The sequence below is a fragment of the Pongo abelii genome, chromosome 7 (genome assembly GCF_028885655.2).
Source record: "Pongo abelii isolate AG06213 chromosome 7, NHGRI_mPonAbe1-v2.0_pri, whole genome shotgun sequence".
Classification (NCBI taxonomy): Eukaryota; Metazoa; Chordata; class Mammalia; order Primates; family Hominidae; genus Pongo; species Pongo abelii.
In genome coordinates, this window is record NC_071992.2 from 157,841,521 (window position 1) to 157,867,038 (window position 25,518).

At 62.8% G+C, this 25,518-nt stretch overlaps 2 protein-coding genes across 18 annotated transcripts in view; one reads left to right on the forward strand and one right to left on the reverse strand.

Annotated features, from left to right (window-relative positions):
- PTP4A3 (protein tyrosine phosphatase 4A3) overlaps positions 1-19,223 on the forward strand; it is a 45,810-nt gene extending 26,587 nt beyond the window's left edge. For 2 of the 7 annotated variants that reach the window (XM_063726853.1, XM_054518934.2), the window contains exons 2-6: positions 9,292-10,254; positions 13,058-13,150; positions 14,984-15,114; positions 15,796-15,870; positions 18,613-19,223. In XM_063726853.1, the coding sequence (XP_063582923.1) occupies positions 10,150-10,254; positions 13,058-13,150; positions 14,984-15,114; positions 15,796-15,870; positions 18,613-18,730 (522 nt within the window). In that variant the 5' untranslated portion in view covers positions 9,292-10,149 and the 3' untranslated portion in view covers positions 18,731-19,223. Of the gene's footprint in view, positions 1-5,855; positions 5,961-9,291; positions 10,255-13,057; positions 13,151-14,983; positions 15,115-15,795; positions 15,871-18,612 lie in introns of those variants that run through there. The other 5 variants (XM_054518935.2, XM_054518936.2, XM_054518937.2 and 2 more) reach the window with 5 other exon arrangements.
- A 924-nt stretch (positions 19,224-20,147) lies between these two features.
- LOC100451616 (maestro heat-like repeat family member 5) overlaps positions 20,148-25,518 on the reverse strand; it is a 78,606-nt gene continuing 73,235 nt past the window's right edge. For 7 of the 11 annotated variants that reach the window (XM_054518926.2, XM_054518927.2, XM_054518923.2 and 4 more), the window contains 6 exons: positions 24,244-24,420; positions 23,476-23,631; positions 22,691-22,813; positions 22,387-22,489; positions 22,114-22,188; positions 20,148-21,647 (listed from right to left, as the gene is read on the reverse strand). In XM_054518926.2, coding sequence (XP_054374901.2) covers positions 21,547-21,647; positions 22,114-22,188; positions 22,387-22,489; positions 22,691-22,813; positions 23,476-23,631; positions 24,244-24,420 — 735 coding nt within the window. In that variant the 3' untranslated portion in view covers positions 20,148-21,546. The remainder of the gene's footprint in view (positions 21,648-22,113; positions 22,189-22,386; positions 22,490-22,690; positions 22,814-23,475; positions 23,632-24,243; positions 24,421-25,518) is intronic. The other 4 variants (XM_063726852.1, XM_054518930.2, XM_054518929.2 and 1 more) reach the window with 2 other exon arrangements.

A 25,518-nucleotide genomic window follows, 5' to 3' on the forward strand; every position in this document is an offset into this window, starting at 1 on the left:
GAAGGCATAATGACATGGGTGAGAGGCCCTGAGACCTGGGCCCGTAGCGAGGCGGGAGTCAGGGAGGCAGCGGCCAGGGGCCCACTGTAGCCTCGGAGGATGCCCAGGCCTGGCTGGCCCATTCCTCGCTGGACCCAGACCAAGACCGGAGGAGAAAGGGTGGCATCCTTTCTGGGGTTTGGGGATACAGGGGCCACGCAGGCAGCACTAGGCACTGTTCTGAGCACTTTTCATGACCTGATTCATTTATTTCCGAGGAGGAAGCTGAGGTGCAGGGAGTGGCTGTTACTAGGTAGTGAAGATTCCCCTGAGGAGGTGGTGTTCCTGGCAGAGCATGACCCAGGCTGGGAGGTGGGGAGGGAGCTTGTAAGGGTGGGCTGGGAGGGGAGGTGGGCAGCTCCGTGGAGGCAGCTTGTGGAGGCCTTGGCTAGGCCGATGGCTGGGGACAGTAGGGGGAGTGGAGGCCTGACGGCCCTGGGTCCTGATCTGCCTGCCGTGGCGGTGTCTCCGCTGTGAGCCAGGCATCCTACATTCTAACCCTGTTTGTGACAGCCTGGGAAACTGAGGCACAGGTTGGCATGGGGTCTCTTTGAGGAACCAAGTGGCTTGGCTCCAGGGAGGAAGTGACCCCCGACTCAGTAGAGATGCCAGCATGTGGGCACCCTGGACCCCTCCCTGGAAACTCACGATATTGTCATTACCTGGCCCACCCGCCCGGGGAGTCTGGGAGGCAGCTTGGCAGGGCAGGGGGTGGAGGGGGTGGCTGGGCAGCCCCACCTGGGAGGGCAGGAGAAGGTGGGCAGGCTGTGTACTGGTTCTGTCCATTTCTTTCCTGAATCTCCCAAGGTTAGCCCAGCACCTAGCCCTTGAAGGTGCTCAGTACATATTTGTCAAATTGGATGAATGAACAGATGAATGAACGGATGAATGAATGGATGAATGAATGGATGAATGAACGGATGAATGAATGGATGAATGAACGGATGAATGAGGGGATGAATGGACGGATGAATGAATGGATGAATGCCTGGTCTCCAGTCCTCGTTGGTGGGAGTTTTGTGATCCAGGGTGGGCGTAGGGGAGGCTCAGAGGCACTGCTGAGCCTCAGGAGGGTGCAGGGCAGTGTAGAGAGCAGGACGCCCCCTGCAGGGATGGGGAGGTGGGTGGTGGGCTTTGTGCAGGGCAGGCAGCCCAGGATGCAGGCCTTACGTGCCGGAGTGTGGCACCGTGTGGTGTCAACAGGTGGCCCGGCTGGCAGTGGCTGCTGGGATGCTTTCCAAGCACTGACACCCCCATCTCGGCCCCCAGGAAGGGCAGGTGGGGGGCTGGGGTGCTGGGGGAATGACAAGGGCAGGGTGAGGGGAGCTGGGAGGGGGGCCTGGCTGTGTCACGCCCCCAGGCAGGGAAGATGCCCTACCTGTTCTGCCACCAGGTAGTCTTCTAGGGTGGCAGAAGGGGTGAAGGTTTGCATGGCCACATTTGGGAGTCACACTTCCTCTGGCCGTGCCTCAGTTTCCTCATCTGAGCTGCTGCCAGAGGCCCCGTCTTCCAGCTGTCAGTGTCCACTGTCCCCTCGTCCCCTCGTCCCCTCAAGACCCCGGTGAGCCAGGGCTTGCCATACCTTTTACAGGTGGGGAACCCGGGCTCAGAGGGGAGAAATGGTCACAGGCAGCACTGGGCTTGACCCTAGGCCCTGTGAGCCCAGAGCCCAGTCCTGACTGCCGTGGTTTGGTGCCACCTTGTGAGTGGGGTCAGAACCCCTCCCTGTGACTGTCCCCCTCTTCTACCTCCTCCCCCTGCCACCTGTCCTTCCTTGCTCCTTTCCTCTGGCATCCCAGGTCCCATTAGGGTGGTCCAGGCCCACAAGGGTGAGGCTGGCCGAGCTGAGTCCAGGTGGGGAGGGCTGGGGCTTGGCGCTGGGCTATGGGGGTAGGGGTCTGAGTCCTGGGTTGGGATTGGGCATCGCAGCAGGCCATAGGGTGGTATTAAGCACCTCCTGGGGTCAGGTTTCTACCCATCACCTGGGTGGTTCTCCTGATGCCATTGGAGGTTGGGAGGCTCCGGGTGGGCCTGGCAGGGCCTGAGTGGCCACAGATTTGGGAGGTTCCTGGTGCTTGGCGGGCATCACCTGCTGCCTGCCTGATGCTGGGTGCTTGGGGCCCAATGGCAGCCTGAGTGGAGCCCCATGGCCTCGCCCATGCTCTCGCCAGGTGCCCACCTACCCGCCTGCCTGTGGAAGCAGTGGTTACAGCCCCCAGGTCTGTGGTGGAACTGTGGCCTGCCTGGGCACTGCTGGTGGCTGGCAGCATGTGAGCAGCTTCAGGAGGAGCAGGGCAGGCCTCCTGGGTTGGCAGATTAACAAAATGCCCCAGGAGGCACTGTTAAAGCTGTGTGCAGCCTGGAAGGGCAGCGGCTGAGCACAGGGGCATGTCCTTGGAGCCCACAGTCATCTGTAGATGCCCAGCGGGTAGAACCTGAGCCAGTGCCCAACAGCTCTGCTTCCAGGCCGCAACCAGGCACCCCATGACTGGCTTGGAGCTGGCACCATCTTGGAAGGTGGCTTTCCTTTCTGGCAGCATCTCTATTTGTAAAGGCGGCCATGGACCCCAGAGGGCTAGCACTGGCCCAGGGTCACACAGGGAGTCGGGGTAGTGGGTCAAGCCTGATGTGAGACTCCAGGCATCAGGAGCATGCCTGCCTCCCCCCTGGCCATTTCCTCCAGGAAGCTTTCCCTGACCTCCCACCCTCCAGATCACCTGCCATCCTGGGGCTGCTTCCGCTCAGGGGCTTTCCTCCTGCTGGTCGCCGTCCCTGCAATGAGTGCTCAGAAGCACCAGAGAGGGGCCTGGGACCGACAGCTTGGGAGGCTGCCTGGAGGTGGAGGGCACGAGGGCTTCTAAGGAGTAGTGAGGTCCCCATCACCAGAGGTGTGCAAGCTGGTGCTTAGGTGTGGCGTAGGTGACCTTTGAGGTTCCTCTAGACCTCAGGGCCTCAGGGGTCGAGATTCCGTGATGGGTTCTGGATGTTTCCCAGATCTGGACCTCTGCCCACAATGTTGGGTCATTTGTTCCTTCCACAAACAAGTGGGAGCCCTCTTGGTGCCAGGGCCTGTGTAGGAGGTGGGGTGAAACTGAGGATCTCTCAGCCCTCCTCCAGTTGGGATGCCTTCCTTGGGGCCTGCGACACGCTACTCTAAAGGACACCACATAGCAAGGGGAGAGGGGATGGGATGGGGTGGGAAGAGGAGATGGGGTAGGGTGGGGAGAGGGGATGGGGTGGGGTAGGGATTGGGGATGGGGTAGGGTGGGGAGAGGGGGTGGGGTGGGGTGGGGATTGGGGATGGGGTGGGGTAGGGTGGGGACAGGGGATGGGGTGGGGTGGGGACTGGGGATGGGGTGGGGTGGGGACTGGGGGTGGGGTGGGGAGAGGGGGTGGGGTGGGGATTGGGGATGGGGTGGGGTGGGGATTGGGGATGGGGTGGGGTGGGGATTGGGGATGGGGTGGGGTGGGGATTGGGGATGGGGTGGGGTGGGGATTGGGGGTGGGGTGGGGTGGGGAGAGGGGGTGGGGTGGGATGGGGATTGGGGATGGGGTGGGGTAGGGTGGGGACAGGGGATGGGGTGGGGTGGGGAGAGGGGGTGGGGTGGGGAGAGGGGGTCGGGAGGGGGGTGGGGTGGGGATTGGGGATGGGGTGGGGTGGGGAGAGGGGATGGGGTGGGGTGGGGAGGGGGGATGGGATGGGGTGGGGGGATACGGCAGTGAGGGGGCTGGGCCCTTGGAGCTGCTGGGTGCAGAGGCCTGGAGGACTCTGGGAAGGCGTCCTAGTGCATCAAGCGTGGGCTTGGCCTGCTCGGGTCTCCCCTCCTGGCCCCCCTAGCAATGGGCGGACTTGGGCCCGCTCTGGGAGGATTCCAGGAACAGCTCCTGCCCGGATATAAATAGACTTCTCCGAAAGGCCTGGGGCTGTGCCAGCTGCAGCAGGTGCCCCCCAGACCCGGCCAGAGGGCCCCAGGCAAGGGGGTGGAGCCCGGGTGGGGGTGATGAGGATGCCGGGGTCCACCTTTGTAGCCCCAGAAGCATGATGGGCTCTGTCTGGTTGTAGCATCAGAGCTTGATGGGAACTTTCACCCTGAGACCCCTTTTATGAATAAGAAAACTGAGGCTGGGGTGGCAGGAGCAGCTTACCCCAGAGGTCCTCTCTCCCAGAGGGCTAGGGTTGGGCTAAGCAGGGTCTCGGGGGGGCAGCAAGACCCAGCTCCAAATGTGGTTCCTCTGCCTTTTGGCTGTGTGACTCAGAAGGGTTGCTCAGCTTCTCTGAGCTGTTACGGTTTGTCAATGCAGTGTGGCAAGTGTTAGTGCCTTGCTTGTGGAATGCAGTGTCTAGCCTGGTATCCTTAGAAAGTGGCTGAGGTTGGAGATTGGTGGGGCAGAGTCCCTGAAGCTGACCTATTTCTGCCTTGGACCTTCAGGGAGTCGCTGCTGGAAGTGGTGAGCTGAGAGCACTGGGCAGGAGTCAGAGCCTAGCATCTCCCTGTGGCGCTGGGTGCACAGACGTGGGTGGGTGTCCTTGCCAGGGAGCTCACACCCTTGGGGGTCCATGAGCTGGCAGGCAGGGCTACTTGGCTTGGTGCGCCCTTGGGTGGGGGCTCCCATGGGGCCCTTCAGACTGGGCACAGCCCTCCTGTCCTTGGCTCCCCAGCCTGCTTGCCCACCTGGAGGTGGGAGGAGGCTAGAGTTGCCGGCACAGCTGGGCCAGGCTGATGGTGATGCTGTCTGGAAGTGTGGGTGGGGAGAGCCTGGTGGGGGGAGGGGGGGTCGTGCTCTCAGCTGGGCCCCTTGATGACCTCAGATTGCAGGGACCAGGTTGAGAGCTGCAAGCAAGGCCACACCTCCAGGGACCCCGTGCTGGGGGTGCCACCCGTGCCCCTCCACCCTGCTCTGAGGGCCCTGGGTGGCCAGGGCGGGCACAGAGTGGGCGGTGATGCCAGCTGCACCCCTGGGGCTCATAGTCTGGGGAGCACATGAGTTCCCGGCACAGTGCTCCCAGGAGGCAGAGCCAGGAGTCGCAGAGAGGCCTTTGCTTGAGAGGGTCTGGGAGGGCTTCCTGGAAGAGGGGGCATCAGTGCCGAGCCTCGGAGTTTGTGGAGCCCGCCGCCTGGCTGAATCCTGCCTGCCGGTGTTACCTGTGTTCCTCGTTTCAGTGCCTCAGTTTCCTCACCAGTACGCTAGGGGAGACCAGCGTAGCCAGCCACAGCTGGGTCGTGAGGATTAAGTGAGGGGACAGCAGTGTCTGGCACACGGTGGGTGCTGAGTAAATACATGGAGGAGTGCCCGGGCGGTGGGCTGGTGAGCTGGGCAGGGGGTCTGAACTGGAGGGACTCGGGCGCCCTCCTCCTCAGGGTGCAGGACAGCACCTGCACAGCGGGGCCGTATTTCCATTTCCAAAGCTGGGCGCGCTCCTTCCAGGCCTCCCCACCAGGAGCGCGGCCCGGCGGCTCCTGCCCTCCGGACCCCCAGCCCACAGGCCCGTGCAGCCCCATGAGGGGGCCAGGGGGAGCTCCGAGGTTCTAGGGAGGGCGCGCACCGGGAGAGGGCGCTGGGCCGGCCGGCGGGAGGAAGGAGGGGTCCCGGGCGGCAGCGCCCCCGGCCCTCGCCGCGCCCTGCACTTCCCTTTCCTGGCCGGGCTTCCTCTTCCCCGCGCCCGCCCTGCGCGGCCCCTTTGTTTCCCGGGCAGGGCGCGGCTATATTTAGGCGGCAGGTGTGGGAGCCCCCGGCAGCCGGGTCGCCCGCCGGTCACGCCCCCCACGTGACGCCCGGGCGCTATAAATAGCCGCAGGCGGCGGTGGCGGCAGCGCCTGGAGCCGGCTCCGCGGCGGAGGGGCGGCGCCCCGACCCAGGCCCAGCACCGTGGGCACCGCCCGGCCGGCGCGTATGGAGGCGGCGGGACGCCTGCGGCGCGGGTGAGCCTGGCAGGTGGGGACGCGGCGGACCCAGGCCTTCCGGGACCCTAGCCCCGCCGTGGAGGAGGTGGCGCCCTCCGGAGGGCTGGGCGGGAGCCCCGCTGGCACCCAGGGAGGGGGCCGCGCCCCTTACCACGACCCCACCCGCGACTGGTTCCCCGGGACTCCCCAGAGCGCCCACCTCAGCCCTGACCGCGGCGCAGCCTTACTTCTCCTGAGACCCACTGAGCCGCGGGCCTCCAGCCTCCTCCCCCAAAATCACAGGGGGGGCCCTCTCCGAAGCAGAGGCTGGATTCAAACTTCTTAACCTGCTGTGCCATTGGGAAGGAGGGCGGTAACCTCTCTGAACCTCGATTTCCTCCTCTATACAGGGGGCTCCGTGTTATTCCTGCCTCCTAGACTTGAGCCAGAGAGAACCCAGTTAACTGGACGCCTGGTGTGGCCCTGGCGGAGAATGTCCTCCCTTTCCCTGGCTTGTTTCCTCATCTCGCAAACAGGGACAAGGATGGACTCTCCCTTAAAGGGTCTTGAGAAATAGCTGAGGGCTCTGGGCCTGCTGGCCCGAGGAGGCTGAGCCAGATCTTGGGAAGGGTTCTGCAGGGCTTGGTAGCAGGAGGGAAGGAGGGGCCACGGCTGCCAGTGGGTCCCCGTGCTGTGGGTCGCGGGCTTGGTGGGGGTGGTAGCGACACATGTAGGCAGGGGCAACCTGTCCCCATTTCGCAGATGGGAAGCCTGAGGCTTTGGCTTCAGGGAGTTCTCAGTGCCCATCCCTGGGGATCCTTAACCCTTGCTCTCAGGGTCCTACCCGGTGACCTCACTGGGGGCGTGTAGTTAGGGAGGGGTTTTCTCCCTTGGGGGACAGCCACCAGGCAGGGCAGAGCCACACAGTGGTGCCAGGGCATCATTGCTTTGCTCTCACCTTGGGCAGGGATAGGGGCCCTAGGCTGCAGAGACAAGTGGGGTGTGTGGCAAGACCCCAGCCCAGCCTGGTCCAGCCTCTCCCTGGACCCCTGACCCCATTCTAGCCTGGGCTGTGACCCCTGAGCGTAGCCCAGGCTAACCCCCTGATTCCGGCAGATGTGTGGCATCCTTAGGCCTTCAGTAGGGGGTAGTGTGGGGTGGTTCAGAGCCTCCTCCCTCCCAGTAGCCTGCAGCCCTGAGGACCTGTCCAGGGCCACTAGGCAGCAGGTCCAGGCCATGTGCTGGTGCCTGTGGGGTCTTCCCGGGTCCCTGGCAACTGTGGGTGTGAGGGGTTGGTCAGCCCCTCAGGGAGAGGCCCAATACTGTGGCTTCTCCGGTGCTTTTCCTCCTTTCTGTAAACATGAGCTCGGCTCCCACGTGCACACACACAGGGACATCCTGCTGCCCCAGGAGGGACCCAGGTATTTGTGAGCTGTTAGCATGCGGTGGCTTCCCTCACCCACACTCAGAGCCTGTGCTCCCTCCAGTTGGGCAAGGTGGGAGCTGGCGGGACCAGGGACAGGATCCTTGTCTCCACCTTTACCTCTTTCTGGGGGTCCCACCCCACCGCCTGTTTTTTTTTTTTTTTTTTTTTGAGACGGAGTTTTGCTCTTGTTGCCCAGGCTAGAGGGCAATGGAGCGATCTCGGCTCACTGCAACCTCTGCCTCCTGGGTTCAAGCAATTCTCCTGCCTCAGCCTCCCGAGTAGCTGGGATTACAGGCATGCACCAGCGTGCCTGGCTAATTTTTTTTATTTTTATTTTTAGTAGAGATGGGGTTTCTCCATGTTGATCAGGCTGGTCTTGAACTCCTGACCTCAGGTGATCCGCCCGCCTTGGCCTACCAAAGTGCTGGGATTACAGGAGTGAGCCACCGCGCCTGGCACCCACCGCCCATTTTAACCTTCCCAGAACCACGCAGTGGACAGAGCCTGAGGTGTGGCGCTGGCTGCCACCCAGGGTGTGGAGGGCAGGCAAGGAGGAGCCCACTGTCCCAGGTAGCCACCCTCTGAGTCCAGGGGCCCAGGCCTCAAGCCCTACCTGCACCTGGGCTAAAGCTCCAAGGGCCCAGCCTGCCTGGTGGGCAGCTGGGAAGGAGGGGCTGGGGCTGGGGCAGGGGCACAGGTGAGAGGGGGTGGATTAGGGAATGGAGGGCTCTGCTGGGCGAGGGGCTCTGAAGTGCCTTTCCTTGGGTGGCAGGTAGTAGTGACAGGGCCGGGCTTGGGTTGAGTCTAGGGGGCTGGAGATTCTGCTAACAGCTGGGTCACAGCTGGGGCCAGCAGCACGGGGACCCTTCAGCAGCAGTGCCCAAGCACAGCTTGGGTCACTTGTGTCACCCCTCATCGTGCTAATGGGGTAACAAAGAGGCCGGCACCTTGCTCAAGGTCTCCCAGCCCTTCTGTAGAGAGGGAAGGGGGCTGCGTGCTCCTGGAACCCCTTTGCCCGGGAGCTTTGGGATCATGAGACTCAGCAAGGGAGAGAGGCAGGTGTGGAGGTGCCTTGGGTTGCTATGGCCCCCCTGCAGCCTCCCTCTTCAGGGCCCTGTCATGGTGTGAACCCGCTCCTGGCCACCTGTGCTGCCACCACCTTGGCATGTGTGCCTGATGGCTGGCCGATTGGCGTGGTCTGTCCCCGCCTCCCCGAGCTCCTGGAGGGGCAGAGTTGGCCTGTTTATCCCCGAGCCTGGCTGAGCCCTGTGTGAGCAGTGGAAACGCAGTGGCAGGGGGACACTGGTGGGCAGAGGGCTGCTGACAGGCAGGAGACTTTCTGCAGAAAGCAAGAGGCGATTAGCGTGGCCCACGGCCGCGTGTGGGGCCAGGCCCCTCACTTGCCTGTGCTGGCAGCACTGACCGAGTGCCTGGGCCCCGTTCCCTGAGGATGGGCCACCCAGAGATACCTGGGCTCAGACGCTCGCAGTGGTCAAGAATCGGAAGAGGAGAGGGCAGCTGTCCTGGGGTGGGGTTTCCACAGAGCACAGCAGGTGGGCAGGGGCCAGGCTCAGGCTTCTTAGGGGAACTCAGCCTCTGTCCCCACAGAGGGACCTGTCATCTGTGTGCTGGGGTTCATCATGTCCTCGGGGGTATGTGTATCCCTGAAATCCCTGTCCCCCTCTGTCCTCCGTCATGCCCTGTTGGCTGTGTGGTGGCTGCCCTGTCGCCTCCAGGCCCTGGGTCAGTCCTGGCAGGAGCAGTGCTTCCTTGTGCTCCCACATAAGGAAACAGACCCAAGAGGGTCATTCTCTCAGCATGGTCAGGAGGAGGGCTCTGGGAGTGTCGCCTGTGACTGTGGGCTCAGGGCAGGCATGAACCCCTCGTGGGAGGCAGGGCCCCCTGCGACCCTTTTCTATTCATTTTCTTCATCTTTCCCCCCAGATGCTGTGTGCTGCAGACCCGCCTGGGGTTCATGGAGTGGGCCACGGGGCCCAGCCCTGAGCACTGCTGCACTGAGGGTCACTGCGCCTGCTGCTGAGGGGTCCCCGCGCCGCTGGCTCTCACCATTGCCCTCGCCTGCCGATGGCCTCTGCTGCCCAGCCTGGGGCCAGCTCTACCGCCTGAGCCCCCTGCCCCACTCCAGGACTCACCGTACCCCGATGGGGTAACGTGACACAGGCCCCGCACGTCAGAGGCTGCTGTCCCCACGGCTGCTGCCCGTGACCCCGGGCCCAAGGCTGCTGGAGTTGGTTCAGTTCAAGTTCATTCTTCCTCTGGCCCTTGGGGGCTTGGGGCCCACCTCTGAGTGAAGGGGGCTGTCTGCCCATCCACCGATGCGGAGAGGGCGCCCCCAGCGTGGGGTCCAGCTCTGGACACTGCTTGGCGGCCGGGTTCACTTTGGGTTTTTAAGTTTTCTTTGCTGAGCTTTTTTGGTTGTTCTTTTTATTTTTTGACTCTTTATGACTATCCAGCTCTGAGAGACGGGAGTTTGGAGTTTCCCGCTTTACTTTGGTTGGGTGGGGGGGGGGGGGGGGGCGGGCTGTTTTGTTCCTTTTCTTTTTTAAGAGTTGGGTTTTCTTTTTTAATTATCCAAACACTGGGCAGCTTCCTCCCCCACACCCAAGTATTTGCACAATATTTGTGCGGGGTATGGGGGTGGGTTTTTAAATCTCATTTCTCTTGGACAAGCACAGGGATCTCGTTCTCCTCATTTTTTGGGGGTGTGTGGGGACTTCTCAGGTCGTGTCCCCAGCCTTCTCTGTAGCCCCTTCTGCCCTGCCGGGCCCATCGGGAGGCGCCATGGCTCGGATGAACCGCCCGGCCCCAGTGGAGGTGAGCTACAAACACATGCGCTTCCTCATCACCCACAACCCCACCAACGCCACGCTCAGCACCTTCATTGAGGTGAGTGGAGACGGAGGCGTGGCAGACAGGTGGCCCAGGTGTCTGGGAAGCCCGGCTGAGCTGCCCTCAGGCCTCCCAAGAGGGGTCCCCCGCCCTGGCTGGCCAGACAGGGCTCACAGCCTTGGAGCAAAGCCCAGTCTGCCTGTTACAGGATCCTGGAGGAGGGACATGGGGGTGCCCTGGGGGTTGGGGGTGAGGGTGTTGGGGGATCAGCTGGGTCCCCTGGGAGGCCTGCAGGGGGCTGGCATGTGATAGGAGGGACTCCATGCCATGTGGATAGAGGCAGGGGGTGAGGCGGGGGGATACATGGACCAGGCTCTGCGTGCTCAGCCGTGGCCTGGGCTGGGGCCCTCCCGAGCCCTTTGCTGTCCTTTTGACCTCTATGTAGAGGCTGAGCGGGCAGGAGGTGCCTTGGTATGAGAAGTGGCTGCTTAATGGGGAAACAGGCAGAGGGGGGACAGGTATGCAGGTTGGCTCTGTGGCTAGCCCAGGCCTCCAGACGTTGCTGGGCTCTGGATGAGGCCTCAGGTTAGACCAGGCTGGACTTAGGGGCTTCAGGGCCCAGATCTCTGTGTGAGGAGGGACTGAGCAAGGGTCAGCACTGACTACAGGAGGGAGGGACCGCTGTCCCCTGGAGAGTCAGCCGAGATGCCTACCACTGGCAACCCTGGCAGATGGGACCAGATGCGTTTACAGAAGCTTTCTTGGGAGTGGAGTGTGGAGCGACCTGCATGGCCTCCTGGAGGAGCCTGGCCTCTGCAGAACACCCTGCTGTTTGCAGGCCTGGGGCCGTTTGCAGAGTCTGCAGCGGTGTGCGGGGCAGTTGACAGAGCCTCTGACTGTGCCAGGCTGAGTCAGAGGCTGCAGCGGTGCGCGGGGTCATTTACGGCTGAGTCCTTTCCCCTGTGACATGAGATAAACCATCATGGTCTTATCATCATGAAACAGGGATTTGGGCGTGAGAGGGCATTGAGAACTGTAGAGCAGCAGGCGGCATTGGGTACCCTGCCATCAGGGAGCCTGGACCCTGGACACTGAGCCAGGCGCCCTGAAGAAGATGGCTGTCCCTCTCACAGCTGAGACCTTTGAGATGACAGCAGGATCTACAGAAAGATTGGTGAGAACAGCATGTTGAGTGGCCAGGGTGAGGCCTCAGAATATGACTGGGATCAGGGTTAAGCCTGTAACCAAGGTCAGGTCTCAGTGTGTGACCAAGGTTGGGGCTCAGTGTTTGACCAGGATCAGGGCTCTGTGTGACCAGGGTCAGGGTTCGGTGTGTGTCTGGGATCAGGGCTCAATGTGTGACCAGGGTCGAGGCTCAGTGTGTGTCCAGGATTAGGGCTCAGTGTGTGATCAAGGTTGGGACTCAGTGTGTGTCCAGGATCAGCGCTCAGTATGTGACCAAGGTTGTGGCTCAGTGTGTGACCAGGATCAGGGTTTGGTGTGTGTCTGGGATCAGGGCTCAGTATGTGACCAGGGTCGAAGCTCAGTGTGTGTCCGAGATCAGGGTTCAGTGTGTGACCAGGATTGGGGCTTAGTAGGTGAGCAGGGTTAGGGAGGGCTCATCCTGTGACCAGGGTTAACGCTTAGTGTCTGACCAGGATCAGGGCTCAGTGTGTGACCCAGATGAAGGCTCGGTATGTGACCAGGATCAGGGCTCAATGTGTGACCAGGGTTGGGGCTTAGCATGTGACCAGGATTAGGGCTCAGAGGTGTGTGACTATCAAGGCTCAGGACGTGACCAGGATCAGGGCTCAGTGTGTGACCAGGATCAGGAAGGGCTCAGCCTGTGACCAGGGTCAGGGCTGAACCCTGGGCTGGGTGGCCATTCCCTCTGCTGAGAGTGCAGAGGGCCTCTGAGGTACCCTATGGCCACAGAGCCCAGCACCCTGCCTGCTCCCTGCATTCTCAGATAGTTGGGTGCTGGCCTCTCTGTGTTCCAGGTCCCTGTCCTGTGACCAGCAAGACCCAGCGGCTGATTCCTCACCCCTCCCAAAATAGCTACGAGAGCAGGTGGGGTGGGAACAGCCCCCGCACGTGACCCCCATGGAGTGGATCCCCCACAGTGGGGGTATAAATATCGGCCTGGCTGTGAACCACCACGACCTTTTCCCTGGTCGTGTGGGGCTTCCCTGCTGGCGTACAGGGCCCAGCTCCCTCCTGGCTACCATCTGAGCGGTGCCCACCCTGCCTGCTCTGAGGCGCCCCAGCTGATGCCTGCCCCTCTTAGACCCCAAAGACTGGACCCATCCCTGTGGCTCAGCTGTCACTGTTCGGATGCAGGAGCTCACACGTGGGCTGGGGAGTCCAGTTCCTGCTGCGGGGACCCAGTAGCCTTTCTGGAAGAAATGTCCTGGCTGGTAGATCTGGGGTCCTGGGCACCCCAGAGGAGGGAGTGGTGTGCTGGGCAGCTGGAGACCCAGCTGCCAGTTACCGTGAATGTAGGTGGGGACACCTTTGCCTCTGCTGGGTGGCCCAAGGGACCTAGTACAGGCTCTTCCATACCCAGACACCACCTCAACCAGTAGTGGAGCCTGAAGTCTGCTCTTGGTGGGCCTCATTGCATCAGGGTCTGCCTGGCTGGAGGGTGACCTGCCCTTCCCTGGGGGCTTCAGGGGCCACGACCCTGCCCCAGGGGACTGAGGGGACAAGGTTCCACCCCGAGAGGTCTGAGGGGACATGTCCAAGTCCTGGGTGACTGTGGGGGACACAGCTGTGCCCTGGGAGCCCTGGTGAATGGGTCCTGCCCCCTGAGCCCTGCAGCCCCAGCCCAGCCCTGCCTCCTCCGTCCTCCCACCCCCAGGACCTGAAGAAGTACGGGGCTACCACCGTGGTGCGCGTGTGTGAAGTGACCTATGACAAAACACCGCTGGAGAAGGACGGCATCACTGTTGTGGTGAGGCGCGCGCCACGGGGACCCTAGTCACTGCTGCCACTGGGGGAGGGTGGGGCGGGGGGCTCTGGGCCTGTGCAGAGGGTTTGGTGCCCCTCCAGTGGCAGCCCTGGGCATGTCTGTGCCTGGGCCACGTGTGTGTCTGGGTACATCGAGGGAAGGCCAGGGTGTTGGACCGTGTGACCTCAAGAAAGTCACCCTTGTGCACCCGTCTTTCTGTCTCTAGGGTGGGCCAGCCTGGCTCGCCAGGCAGGGGTGGCACATGGTTGGTGCATCGGCGAAGGTGGCGGGTGGGCTCCTCCGCCTGTCTCAGGCCCTCCTCTGGGCCTATCTTGGGTGCATCTCAGTCTCGCTGCCCGGGTGGCTGGGGCCCTGTTGCCAGGCAGCAGGCTCCTGGGGAGGACCTCTGGGCAGTTTCCTCGGCTCCTTTGGCCCTGGGGACCCAGGTCTGGGCGGGGGGTGGGGCGGTTCTGCTGCCATATCCTTGGGGGGTGGTTCACAGCAGCCGCAATCCTTGGTGGGTGGTTCACAGCAGCCGCAGGCCCAGAGCCAGACCCGGGGGGTCCACCCCCGGCCCGGTGGATGACTGCCCCCCGGTGCAGGCCCGCCCAGCTGTGCCTGGGCCTCAGTCTCCTCAGTGCGGAGCACCCCTCAGTCACTGCTTTTCATCCCAGGACTCTGCTTTTGGCTGGGGTTGCAGTTTTGTGACCTCAGCTTGGCGGTTTGAAATGGTGGCAGCGCTGGCGGTTTGGGGTCAGACAGGCCTTGGGCTGCGTCCTGCCTCTGCCCTCCTCAGCCTTGCGACCCTGCAGGTCACTCCGAGCTTTGGGTTCCTCACCTCAAAGAGAGGCTGCTTGGAAGAATGGGAGGCAAAGGCGTGTCCCCGCTTCTCGCGTGGGGTGCGGCCACACCCTCCCTCCCCTTCCACAGTAGCGGGAGGGATTGGGGTCAGATGTAAGTAGCCGTGCATACCAGTTGTCTCTAGGAGTTGCCCTGCCTGGAGGCTGGGGAGGGGTGAGATGCCCCCAAGGGCTGTGTGTCTGCCTCAGTGGGCCCAGCGGGCTCTCCCTGGCACCAGACAGCCCCATGCGTGGCATAGTCCCGCGGCCCTGCATGAACCCGCCTTCCCAAGACTGAAACGTGTCCATTCCTACTGCAGCGCCCTGGCCCGGGCCCTCCCCTAGGAAGACTCACGTTGCCCACTGATCCAGAGCGCTGGGGGATGGGACAGTGGGAAGCGCAGGTCATCTTCCAAGACCAAATTAACCTCCAGGAACAATGGGCCGGGGCCCGGTGGAACCTCCTGTTTTGTGTCTTGCCCTTGGAAATGTGGGGCCTGTCTCGCCCCACAGCCCTGTCTTCAGTCCTTCCTGGCACCTGGTCTGTGTGTGGCATATGCCAGCCATCTTTGCATGCCACCACAGGGGATGAGACCCCTTGCACCAGCCGACCCAAAACCTCTCAGGCTGCCACCGGCACACAGGCGTGAGGGATTGTGACCCCAGAACCAGAGCTCGTGCTGACAGGTGTGGGGATTAGGATTTGTGCGACTCCTGAGCAGGCTCTACTCGGAAAGGGGTGGGGTGGTCCAGGAAGGCTTCCTGGAGGAGGGGACAGCTGCAGTGTATGGGGAATGATGAGGAGTCTGAAGCACTCACCGTGGGGTGCTCATGGCCAAGCTGTGCCCCTCCTGTGTGCCCTCTGGGTCTGCTGCCCCCACCCTAGCGGGCTCCTGGCACCCTCTGCCTCTCAGAGCTCCCTGTCCTCGCCTGAGCCCCAGGGCCGCCTCTCCACCCTCCCTCAGCTGGGGGTCCTCATGTCTGCTTTCCTCTGCAGGACTGGCCGTTTGACGACGGGGCGCCCCCGCCCGGCAAGGTAGTGGACGACTGGCTGAGCCTGGTGAAGGCCAAGTTCTGTGAGGCCCCCGGCAGCTGCGTGGCTGTGCACTGCGTGGCGGGCCTGGGCCGGTGAGTGTCGGGGCGGGGTGCGGCTCTTCGTGTCGGGTGGTTGGGCATCTCGTGGTCTGACAGCCTCGCTTTTGGATGTGGGTCTTGAACACATTTCCACGCGACCTTTCCAGGAGGCCCGTGCCCGTAGTGCTGGGGCTCCCAGACTGGTCCTCTCCCAGCATCACAGAGAGGAAGTGTTTCCCAAAGTCTAACCCAGCTTCTTCCTGCTGTGGTTGAAACCATCTCAACGTCTTGTGCAGGAAAGGGCTGCCGTCCCCCTCTCCAGACACAAAGATTCCCCCACACACAGCTGGGGTCCTCAGACCCCCTGCTGGGAGGACGGGAGGAAGAATGGCAGCTGGGATCGGATGACATGACCAGTGGGACACACCCATCTGCAGAGGGGAACCCAGGCGAGCAGAGTTGATAGCAGGCATGGATCCGGCTCTTAGCACTTCATCCGCGAGCCCTTATTTAACCCTCCACCAGCAGATCACAGAGAGGTTGCCTAGGAGGGAGCCAGGATTTAGACCCAGTGCTCAGGCTGGGCTGTGAGGCTGTGGCCTCCATGAGGGAGCTTCAGGCAGGGGGGAGTCTGGGCCCCTTGGGCCCCCGTGCCCTGCGTCTTCAGCAGGTGCCCTGCCAAGGGGATAGGGGCGCACAGGCTCCGATGACCCCAGCCCTGCTGTTTGCCCCCAGGGCTCCAGTCCTTGTGGCGCTGGCCCTTATTGAGAGCGGGATGAAGTACGAGGACGCCATCCAGTTCATCCGCCAGTGAGTGGCCCTGGTGGTGGGGTGGGCTGTGAGCGCTGGGGGAGGGGAGATCCGGCTGCTCACAAAGGGCGGCAGCGTTGGCTGTGTGGTTCCGTCGCCCTGAGGCTGCATCGATCAGCACAAGCTGGGCCTTGCTGCAGAAACGGGGAAGCCCGAGGTGTTTCTGATGGGCGGGGACAGCAGCCCCCGAGTGACCATGCAGCCACTCATGGACACAGCGAGGCCACCCGCCACGCCGTCCTGCCCGCCCTCCACAGACAGAGCTCCTTCTGTCCCAGCCATCCTGACGGGGGTGGAAGGACCCCCAGAGCCAGCCAGTTCAGTCCCTCCATGAAAAGCTAGAACCTGAAACCCCACACCACACCGTGTCCACCCCCAGGGACGCTGACACTGGGCTAGTGTCTCAGGGCTGCTCTGAGTCTAGCTGCTCACCACCCCTCCCCCCAACCCCGAGCTCTCCAGCTCAGCCCCTGCCCACCCTCGGAGGCTTCCAGGCCAGCTCGCCTGCCCCATCCCTGTCACTTGGTGGCCTCCCTGGGGAGGGCTGCCATCTGCCCACTGCCCAGGGGGTCCTGGGGGAGTCTGGCCAGGACAGCAGGACCAACTCTGGAGGAACGGATGCGGCACCTGAAGCCTGCCCCTGCCCAGCCCACCATGTGTGTGCCTGTGAGTGTGACACACCCATGGTACTCCACGGACAGGCTTGACTGGCGGGGCCATCTCTTCCTCCCAGAGGCAGGCTTGTTTCCAGCCATGCCAGCTGGCCCTGTGGGTCTGTGCGAGAGCGTGGCCCACCCTGTGGGTCTGTGCGAGAGCGTGGCCCACCCTGTGGGTCTGTGCGTGAGCGTGGCCCGCCCTGTGGGTCTGTGCGAGAGCGTGGCCCGCCCTGTGGGTCTGTGCGTGAGCGTGGCCCACCCTGTGGGTCTGTGCGAGAGCGTGTTCTGCAGGTGCTCGGGTCTCCCTGGGGACCCTGGGATGTGCACGCTCACACACAGACATGCATGGGGGTCATACAGGCACACATTCACACACAAGCACATGTGTGCACACACAGACCCAGACATACGTAGGCACACACTTACGTACAGGCAGGTGTGTGAACACAGGCACATACAGACAAGTGGGTGTTTGCACACATGGACACACATGGATGCACTCAGGCACGTACACACGTGTGCACTCATACATGACACGCACTCTCACACATGGGGGTGCACACAGGCGAGCGCCTTCCCCAGGCCCTCTCCCCACCCAACGTCTCACCGAGCAAGGGCTTGTCTCCCTTGTGGCTTTTGCTGTGTGCCTCCCCGCACCTGAGGCTGCGCTGGTCAGGACAGATTGGGCCATGCTGCAGAAACAGCCAGGCCCGAACCCCAACGACTCAGAACAGCATGGGCATTTCTTGCCCCTGTTGCGTGTCTGTTGGTGGGGGCCCTGCGCAGAGGCCTGGCTGAGGGCTGCGCCTTCCCCAGCGTGCCGATTGCTGGGCAGAGGAAGCGAGCATGGTGGAGCCACACGGGGCACCTGCAGCTTTGCTGGGCAGAGACTCCTCGTGCTACTGCCGCTCCCACTTCCTTGGCCAGGGCCAGCCTGTGGCCACGCCTGAGGTCATGGCAGGTGGGGATGGATGAGCCTCCAGAGGCACTGGGTGGGCAGCCCCCGCCCCCCAACGCCTGTCACCTCAGGGCCTCTCAGGTGTGGCTGCAGCATCCTCTCCAGGAAGTCTTCCTGTCCACCCCAGCCAGGTACATGTGGTCAAGGACCACGTGGCGGGGGCAGGGTGAGTGCACAGCCCAGGTCCCTGCTGTAAGGACCAGGTGGCGGGGACAGGGTGAGCACATGGCCCAGGTCCCCGCTGTAAGGACGAGGTGGCGGGGACAGGGTGAGCACATGGCCCAGGTCCCCGCTGTAAGGACGAGGTGGCGGGGACAGGGTGAGCATACAGACCAGGTTTCCGCTATAAGGACGAGGTGGCGGGGACAGGGTGAACATACAGACCAGGTTTCTGCTATAAGGACGAGGTGGCGGAGACAGGGTGAGCATACAGACCAGGTTTCCGCTGTAAGGACGAGGTGGCGGGGACAGGGTGAGCATACAGACCAGGTTTCCGCTGTAAGGACGAGGTGGCGGGGACAGGGTGAGCACATGGCCCAGGTCCCCGCTTGTAAGGATGAGGTGGCGGGGACAGGGTGAGCATACAGACCAGGTCCCCGCTGTAAGGACGAGGTGGCAGGGACAGGGTGAGCATACAGACCAGGTTTCCGCTGTAAGGACCAGGTGGTAGGGATGGTGGGGACAGGGTGGCCATGCAGCCCAGGTCCCTGCTGTAAGGAAAGGTCACGCAGCTGGGCTGGAATTCTGGGCTCAGCCCCTCCCTTACTCACAGGCCCCCCCTTCCTGCATGGTGGAGGTGCCCAGGCACCACCCTTGTTGCCTGCTCATGGCCTTGGGGTGGGTCCTATCCAGCTGGGGAAGCCTGGGGGCCGTAGGGAGCCCAGAGTCAGCCTGGAGGAGGTGGCACTTTGGTGAGTTTGGAAGGCAAGCAGGGGTGAGCTGCAGGGGGCCAGGAAAGGGTGACTGACTCTGGGAGCAGCCGTGCCAAGGCCCTGGGATAGGAGGGGCTTGGCCAGCCTCAAGGCCTTACTCTAGCCCACTGCACTCTCAGCTTCCAGCTCCCTGGGGCAGGTGAGGTGGCCAAGCCAGGGCCTTGGATGATCCCTGTTCCTGTCCCCCTCTTCCCAGGAAGCGCCGTGGAGCCATCAACAGCAAGCAGCTCACCTACCTGGAGAAATACCGGCCCAAACAGAGGCTGCGGTTCAAAGACCCGCACACGCACAAGACCCGGTGCTGCGTCATGTAGCTCAGGACCTTGGCTGGGCCTGGTCGTCATGTAGGTCAGGACCTTGGCTGGACCTGGTGGCCCTGCCCAGCCCTGCTCTGCCCAGCCCAGCCCAGCCCAGCAGGGGCTCCAGGCCTTGGCTGGCCCCACATCGCCTTTTCCTCCCCGACGCCTCCGTGCACTTGTGTCCGAGGAGCCCCTCGGGCCCCGTGTGGCCTCTGGGCCCTTTCTCCTTTCTCTGCCGCTCCCTCTGGCGGCGCTGGCCGTGGCTCTGTCTCTCCGAGGTGGGTCGGGCGCCCTCTTCCCTGGACCCCCTGCCCGCCCCCTCCCACACCAGCCAGGCCGGTCTCCTCTAGCCTGTTTGTTGCGGGGTGGGGATATATTTTGTAACCACCGGGCCCCCAGCCCCTCTTCTGCGACCCCTTGCCCTGACCTGTTCTCGGCACCTTAAATTATTAGACCCCGGGGCAGTCAGGTGCTCCGGACACTCGAAGGCAATAAAACAGGAGCCGTGGCTGTGTGTGTGGAGTGGGCTGCAGCGTCAGGCGGGGCGGGCCGGTGGCCTGGGGGCCCCAGAGGCCGCTGTCTGGATGCTGGGCTGCTGCTCAGGATGGGGCTCCCGCGTGCTCTTGCGCTACCCTCTGGTGGCCGCTCTGGGTCCTTGCACCCTGACCAGGGGCCGGCTTGCCCTGTCCTGTCCTGATACTGAGGCGGGAGCCCTGCCTTGGCCAGGGTGGCCATGTTGACGGTTCTTGGGACTGTGACATTGGAAGGCGAGGCAGGTCACCAGCACTGTCCTCTGCAGGATGGGCTGGGATTCATTTGGCAGCTCCTCAGGGCCTGTGTCCGGCGGGTTGGTCCCTGTGCTGCCCAAACTAGGTGTCCACATTTCAGGCTCTGAGGTGCAGAGAAGTGGGCAGGTGGTGGCTTGGGTGGAGGAAGGCACCATCCATCAGCCCAGGGAGGGAGGGTACCGCCTGGGCACCTGGGGCTGAATGTGAGAGGCCTGGACCAGGGCCCGCCGGAGGGCGTGGACTGGATGCTCATGTGTTCCTGGGTGCAGTGTCTGTGTTGGGGGCTGGCCCCACCCTAGGCCGGGGTGCATGGAGAGCATGGCCCCAGCTGGGAGGAAGGTGGGCCTAGGGCTGGCTCCAGGGTGTGGAGAGCCTGGGAGTGGTCTCTGTCCTGGGGCCCCAGGAGGTTCCAGCAAGGAGCGACTGGGGCAGGTGCTGGAGGAGGTCAGTGGACAAGATGGGGAGATGTGGAAACCCCAAAAGCCCCTTCTCAGGCAGCCCTGCCCCCAAGACCAACAAATGGCTAAGGGGGCCGCAGACCTGGCTCCCCCAGCTGCTGCGTGGAGAAAGGGCAACAGCTGTCCCGGATGGTTACTCTCTCCTTTCCTCAAACACATTTGGAACTCAAGTAAATCCGATGCATGTTGGGTGAAGTTTGCTGTATTTTTTCAATCCACCAGCCAAGTTTTGGGGTCACCTCTGCTGGCCCTGTGTAGTCATGTCCCTGCCCCAAGAGGCTCACAGTCTAGCAGGCTTGGGGGGAAGACAGGCTGGTAAGCCTCCCAGTTACAGCTAGGGGTGCTCCACCTCGGGGGGCGGCAGGGGGACAGGGGGCATGGAGGTGGGGCCTTGGGGTGCTGCACCTTGGGGAGACTGAGGGACAGGGTGCATGGAGGCAGGGCCTCAGGTGCTCCACCTTGCGGGGGGGCGGGGGAATGGGGGCATGGAGGCGGGGCCTTCGTGTGCTCCACCTTGTTAGGGGGCAGGGGGACGGGTTGTGGAGGCAGGGCCTGGGGAGGCACAGTGCAGAGTACCAGGTCAGGAGGTGGGGGAGATGCCCCAGGTGGAAGGACCGCCTGAGCTGAGTGTGGAGTGGGGGTCAGCGCTGGTCAGGAGGGGAAAGGGGGTGCAGTCTGGATCATCCCATTGGTGGGATGGTGGCTGGCCTGGCAGGATCCCGAGACACATGCAGCAGGGGATGAGACCCCAGGCAGAGCTCTGCAGGGAGGGGCTCTCCAGGAGCTGTGTGGACCCCAGGCCAGGCGGAAACCCAGGCCGAGGCTGAAGGTTGGGCAGGTCCCCTGGTGGCTCTCTGGGAGTCCAGGGTACCTGCCTCTGGACTCATCCCTCCAAGGGTCTCGGGAGAAAGGTCTTACTGCCCATTTTACAGATGGAACAGCTGAGCATCAGAGAGCCAAGACTCCTGCCTCAGGCCACAGTGTGTCCAGGGTGGGTCTGGCTGGTTCTGCTGCTGGTTCCTGAATGGACTGAGAAGGATGTTGGTGGGGGTGGAGGGAGACGCTGGGGGCCGGAAGCTGGGGGTCCCGACTGAGGGGACCCCATCCCACCGTCAGCCCCCAGCCACTGTGGCGCACCAAGCTGGAGACAACTGAAGATTGAGCGGCCACCCTGGGTGGAGGCTGCCCTTGATTCGAGTGTCTGCCCAGCCCCCAGGACCCTGGGACCCTGGCAGGCTGTGGCTTGGGCTCAGGCCCTAATCAAGGTGGCCCTGTCTCCAGGAGTGGACAGGTGTCCACCTGCAGGGCCTTCACAGACTTCACAGTTTGTCTCTGTCTCCTGGGCCTGACCCTGAGTTTGTCCCCAAGTCCTGCCAGTGTCTGCTGGGGCTTGGCTTGGTCACAGCAGAGGGGCCTGTGGTGGGCAGGGAGCTGACACGCATAACGCTTCTTTGTTGAATCTAGATTTTTCTTTCAAATGGAAAAACGTTATGCAACCAAGCTCTGGGCGGGGGGGGGCGGATGGGGCAGGGCTGACCAGGTGGACACAGGGGAGGGGAAGATGGTGGGGGAGGATGGCTGGAGGTCACTGCTTGGGTCTGGCCGACACCTTGTGGAGGAAGGAGAGCTGGCTGGTGGCGAATTCCCGGATGCTGGGCTCAGGGTCACTTTTGAGATGTTCAAAAGCTCCAGAAGAGAAGGAGCAGGTCAGAGGTGACCCCAGTCCAGGAGCAGCCCCTTTACTTCAGCCCAGGTGTGGGGGGGGGGGGCAGCTCAGACCCCACCTCCTGTGACTCCAGGCCTGGGATGCTTCCCTCCACCATTCACCCACCACCCCCATTCCCCGGCCCCTTGTTCTGTTGGTGCCATGAGGCAGCTGTGGAATGAGTGTGAGCCCCAGGCCCCAGGTGCCCTGATGGGGGCCTGGGGAGGGGAAGGGTCAACCTCAGCCTCCAGACATGAAGGTGGGATGGGGGCTGGGCGCTGCTCAGGGGGCCTGTGTCTTTGTCCTGATGCTGATGCTGGGTACGGGGGGCAGGGGGGGTTCCCCTCTGGGGCCTCAGTCTTGCTGTGTGTGCAATAGGTCTTAAGAGTGCTTGGGCAGGGGTGGGAGGGTGTGGGTTGCGGGAGCTCTGGAGGGAGGGCTGCTTACTGCGGAATAGCAGGTTGGTGTCCACAGCATTCAGCATCTGCAACACGGCCTGGGGGTGGTAGCAGATGGTGTAGCCTGTGTAACAGACGGGCAGCTGGCGGCTCAGGGCTCCCTGTTTCCTGGGGGGCTCCAGCCCACCCCTGCCCCTCTTCAGCCCCAAGCTCCTCCTCATCCACCCCCTTTCCTCTCTTGTGGGCGGTGGGTCAGGGAGGGTCAAGGGTGCTTGGGTGGGGGCAGGCCTGGGGGTCTCCAAGCCCGGCTTCGCCCTCCCACCTATGAAGAGCGCCGCCCAGGTCTTGATGTGGCAGGAGTGGCTGTGCAGGTAGCTGAGGGCCTGTGACAAGTGGATGTTGAATTCCTCCTGGCTGCGGGTCATCTGGCCAGAGGAGAGCACACCTGGCTGGGATGGGTTGGGGGGCCCTGGGGATACCAGGGTCCTCCAGCCCCAGCTTGCCTTGCCCAGTCCCTGGAGCTGCCATAGCAGCTGTGTGTGAGATGGGAGTGAATGGGGGAGCCGCAAGTCTGGTCCCCCCCACTCCCTGGCCCTGTTCCTGCCCACCGATCCCAGGCCTCTCACCAGGCAGGTCCAGAGGAAGTGGCGGGCGCTAAGGCCCCTCTCCCAGGCCAGCGTGCAGAAGAGGGTGTGCAGTAGCCGCCAGCGGAGCAGCACAGCACAGCGGTAGAAGGCGAATTTGGCCTGCTGCAGGGACAGGCGTGGAGGGTCACCCACCGCTCGTGTCTGAGCCCTTTCCTCTAGAGACCACAGGCCTCCATGGGCACTGGAAGCAGCCTGCTGTGCGGGTGTTCCCTGGTTCTGTCCTGCTTGTGCCCCTCGGCAAGCCTCCCCGACCCTGGCAACAGCACCTGGCCCCCGGAGCCCAGGCTGGCCTGCCCGCGGCCCTGGCTCTGCCCCTTCCGTGGTTGCCGCGTATCCTTTTCCCCATGGCAGGGAGACCCACGAGGCCAAGCTCTGACTTCGTGGGCTGTGCACAGGGCGTGTGCTGGCACAGCAGGCAGGGCACAGTCCATATTCACACAAGCTCTGTGAGCTGCTGGACCCCCCGCCCCGTTACAGGCACTGGGGGCATAGCAGTGAGCAGAAAAGACCGGGTCCTGCCGCGTCGATGGCAAGCCTCGCTCGCATGTGTGTGCACAGTGGGGGAGCGGGCAGGCCAACTGTGGTCAGAGAAACCAGTGCAGGTGGCCAGACCCTCTGCCCGCCACTTGCTGCCCCGTGGGAGCTCCCCCAACTCTCAGGCAGCGCTGCTGCCATCCATCTGCCCCATACCCTGGCCTCGTGTGGGCCCCAGCCCTGGCCAAGGTGAAGGCCTATCACCTGCCTTTCCTGGGGTGGGCACTGACCGTGGCAACAGCTGGGCATTGGTCCTTCAGGTGCAGGAGCAGGGGCACCATGCTCTGGTGCACCTGAGTCCGCAGGCCGCTCAGCTCCCTGTCTGCCATGGCCACCACCAGGTCCCCGAACAGTGCCATGGCTGCCGCCCGAATCCCATCCCGCTCCTGCAAGGCAGAGGCTCAGAGGCATGGCCAGACCTGTCTAGGGGTCCCAGCTTTGGTCCAAGTTGGGACCCCACACCTTGTAGGGGTGCAACTCAGTTCCTTCTGCAGGATTCCTTCACCCAGGCTCTCGGCTCCTGGGGAAGGGCTGGGGCTCCCCACTCACACAGGGCTCTCTGGTGTCCCTGAGGACGTAAGAATCACATCTCCCTTCTACCCACAACTGCATCCTGGCAGCCGAGGCCTCATGAATGCATTTGAGGGGCGCCTATCCCCCAGATTCCCCAGTGAAGGAAAAACAGCCACGCTAACCGTGCTGACATGTCAGAAAGTTAATCTGGGTAGCCTGTTGTGGGGCCAGAGACCAGTGCACTTGGAGACTGAACATGAGAACTAGTTCAGCCTTGTGGAGAAGGGGTGAGCACCAGGGGCCCACCCAGCCCACCTGCAGAGTGCTCACCTCAACCGAGGGCCACAAGCGGGCAGCTCCCCTGGGCCTGGGCCTCCCTGCCTGCAGCTTGGGGTCCCCCCTTTGGCAGAGGAAGGGAGCTGGGTTGGGAGGAGGGTCCTGGAGGGCGTGAGCAGGAGGTAGCCCCGCCCTGCCCCAGTGCTCACATCATTAAAGAAGGAGCGTGCGCTGATGGCAACACTGAGGCTCTGGCTCCCTGCGCCCTGCGCGCCCAGGCGGTGCAGCGTGTCTGACACGGTGCCCATGATGCACACGATCACCTGCTCGCTGCTCTGGAAGAAGCCGTCGAGGAAGGGCCGCAGCTGTCCCTGGAGCAGGCTTCCCTGGGGGCAGTGGCGGCTGGTGGGCGGAGAGCACCAGGACCCGCTGGCCCCATGCTCCGCCTCGTCCTCCCACTTGACCCCCTCACCCCATCTGCACCAGGGGGCAGGGTGGGGGGTGGTGATTCAGAGCTGTGGGTCCCGGCCTGGCCCTGCCAGCCATGGGGAGCTGTGGGTCCCGGCCTGGCCCTGCCCACCATGGGGAGCTGTGCCCCTACCTGGGCTTTGTCCACCAGGAGTTGCGTGGCCTGGACAGGGCGGCCTCTTTTCTTTTTTGAGACAGGGTCTCACACTGTCACCCAGGCTGGAGTACAGTGGTGTGATCATAGCTTACTGCAGCCTTGACCTGCCAGGCTCAAGCAATCCTCCCAACATAGCCTCCTGAGTAGCTGGGTCTACAGGTGCGTGCCACCACACCTGGCTGGTTTTTTTTTTTTTTTTTTTTTGTAGAGATGGGGTCTCACTATGTTGCCTAGGCTGGTCTCAAACTCCTGGAGTTGAACAATCCACCCGCCTTGGCCTCCCAAAGTGCTGGGATTATAGGCATGAGCCAACACATTCGATTTGTTTTTTTTTTTAAATTAATTTTCAGCCAGTTCTGTCTTCTCCACTTGATTGCGTGTTTGCAGTGAGTTCCTGAGTTATCAGGATGAATGGTCAGAAAGCAGTGTGCCCACCAATGGATGTTTCCTGCCATTGGGCCCCTTAGCAGTGACTTGTGTGCAAAAGAGAGTGATTTTTACAACTTTTAAACAAGTTTAAAGCAACTTTTTTGGCTTTCTAGCTGTTTGCTTTGAAAATATTAAATTCATTTTCAGCAAGTGAGTCATTCAGCAGTCACACTTTCTGAGCATCTATGTTTGCAGCCAGTGTTCGAAGACCAGGGTTCTGGCCAGGTCAGAACAAGACAACAGAATGAAATTGTAATGGAAATGGTGAGAAAAGAAAATAAAAATGCATAGCATGGCGTATTTCTGCTCAGTTAGAGTGGAGTGGGGTGGCTTGCCCCAGCCACACCTGGTTCAGCCTGCCCATCCCCAAGCCGGCAGGCCTCCCTGGCTGGCAGTGCTCTCGGGGCCTGTCTCCTCTGGCCTGCTGTGG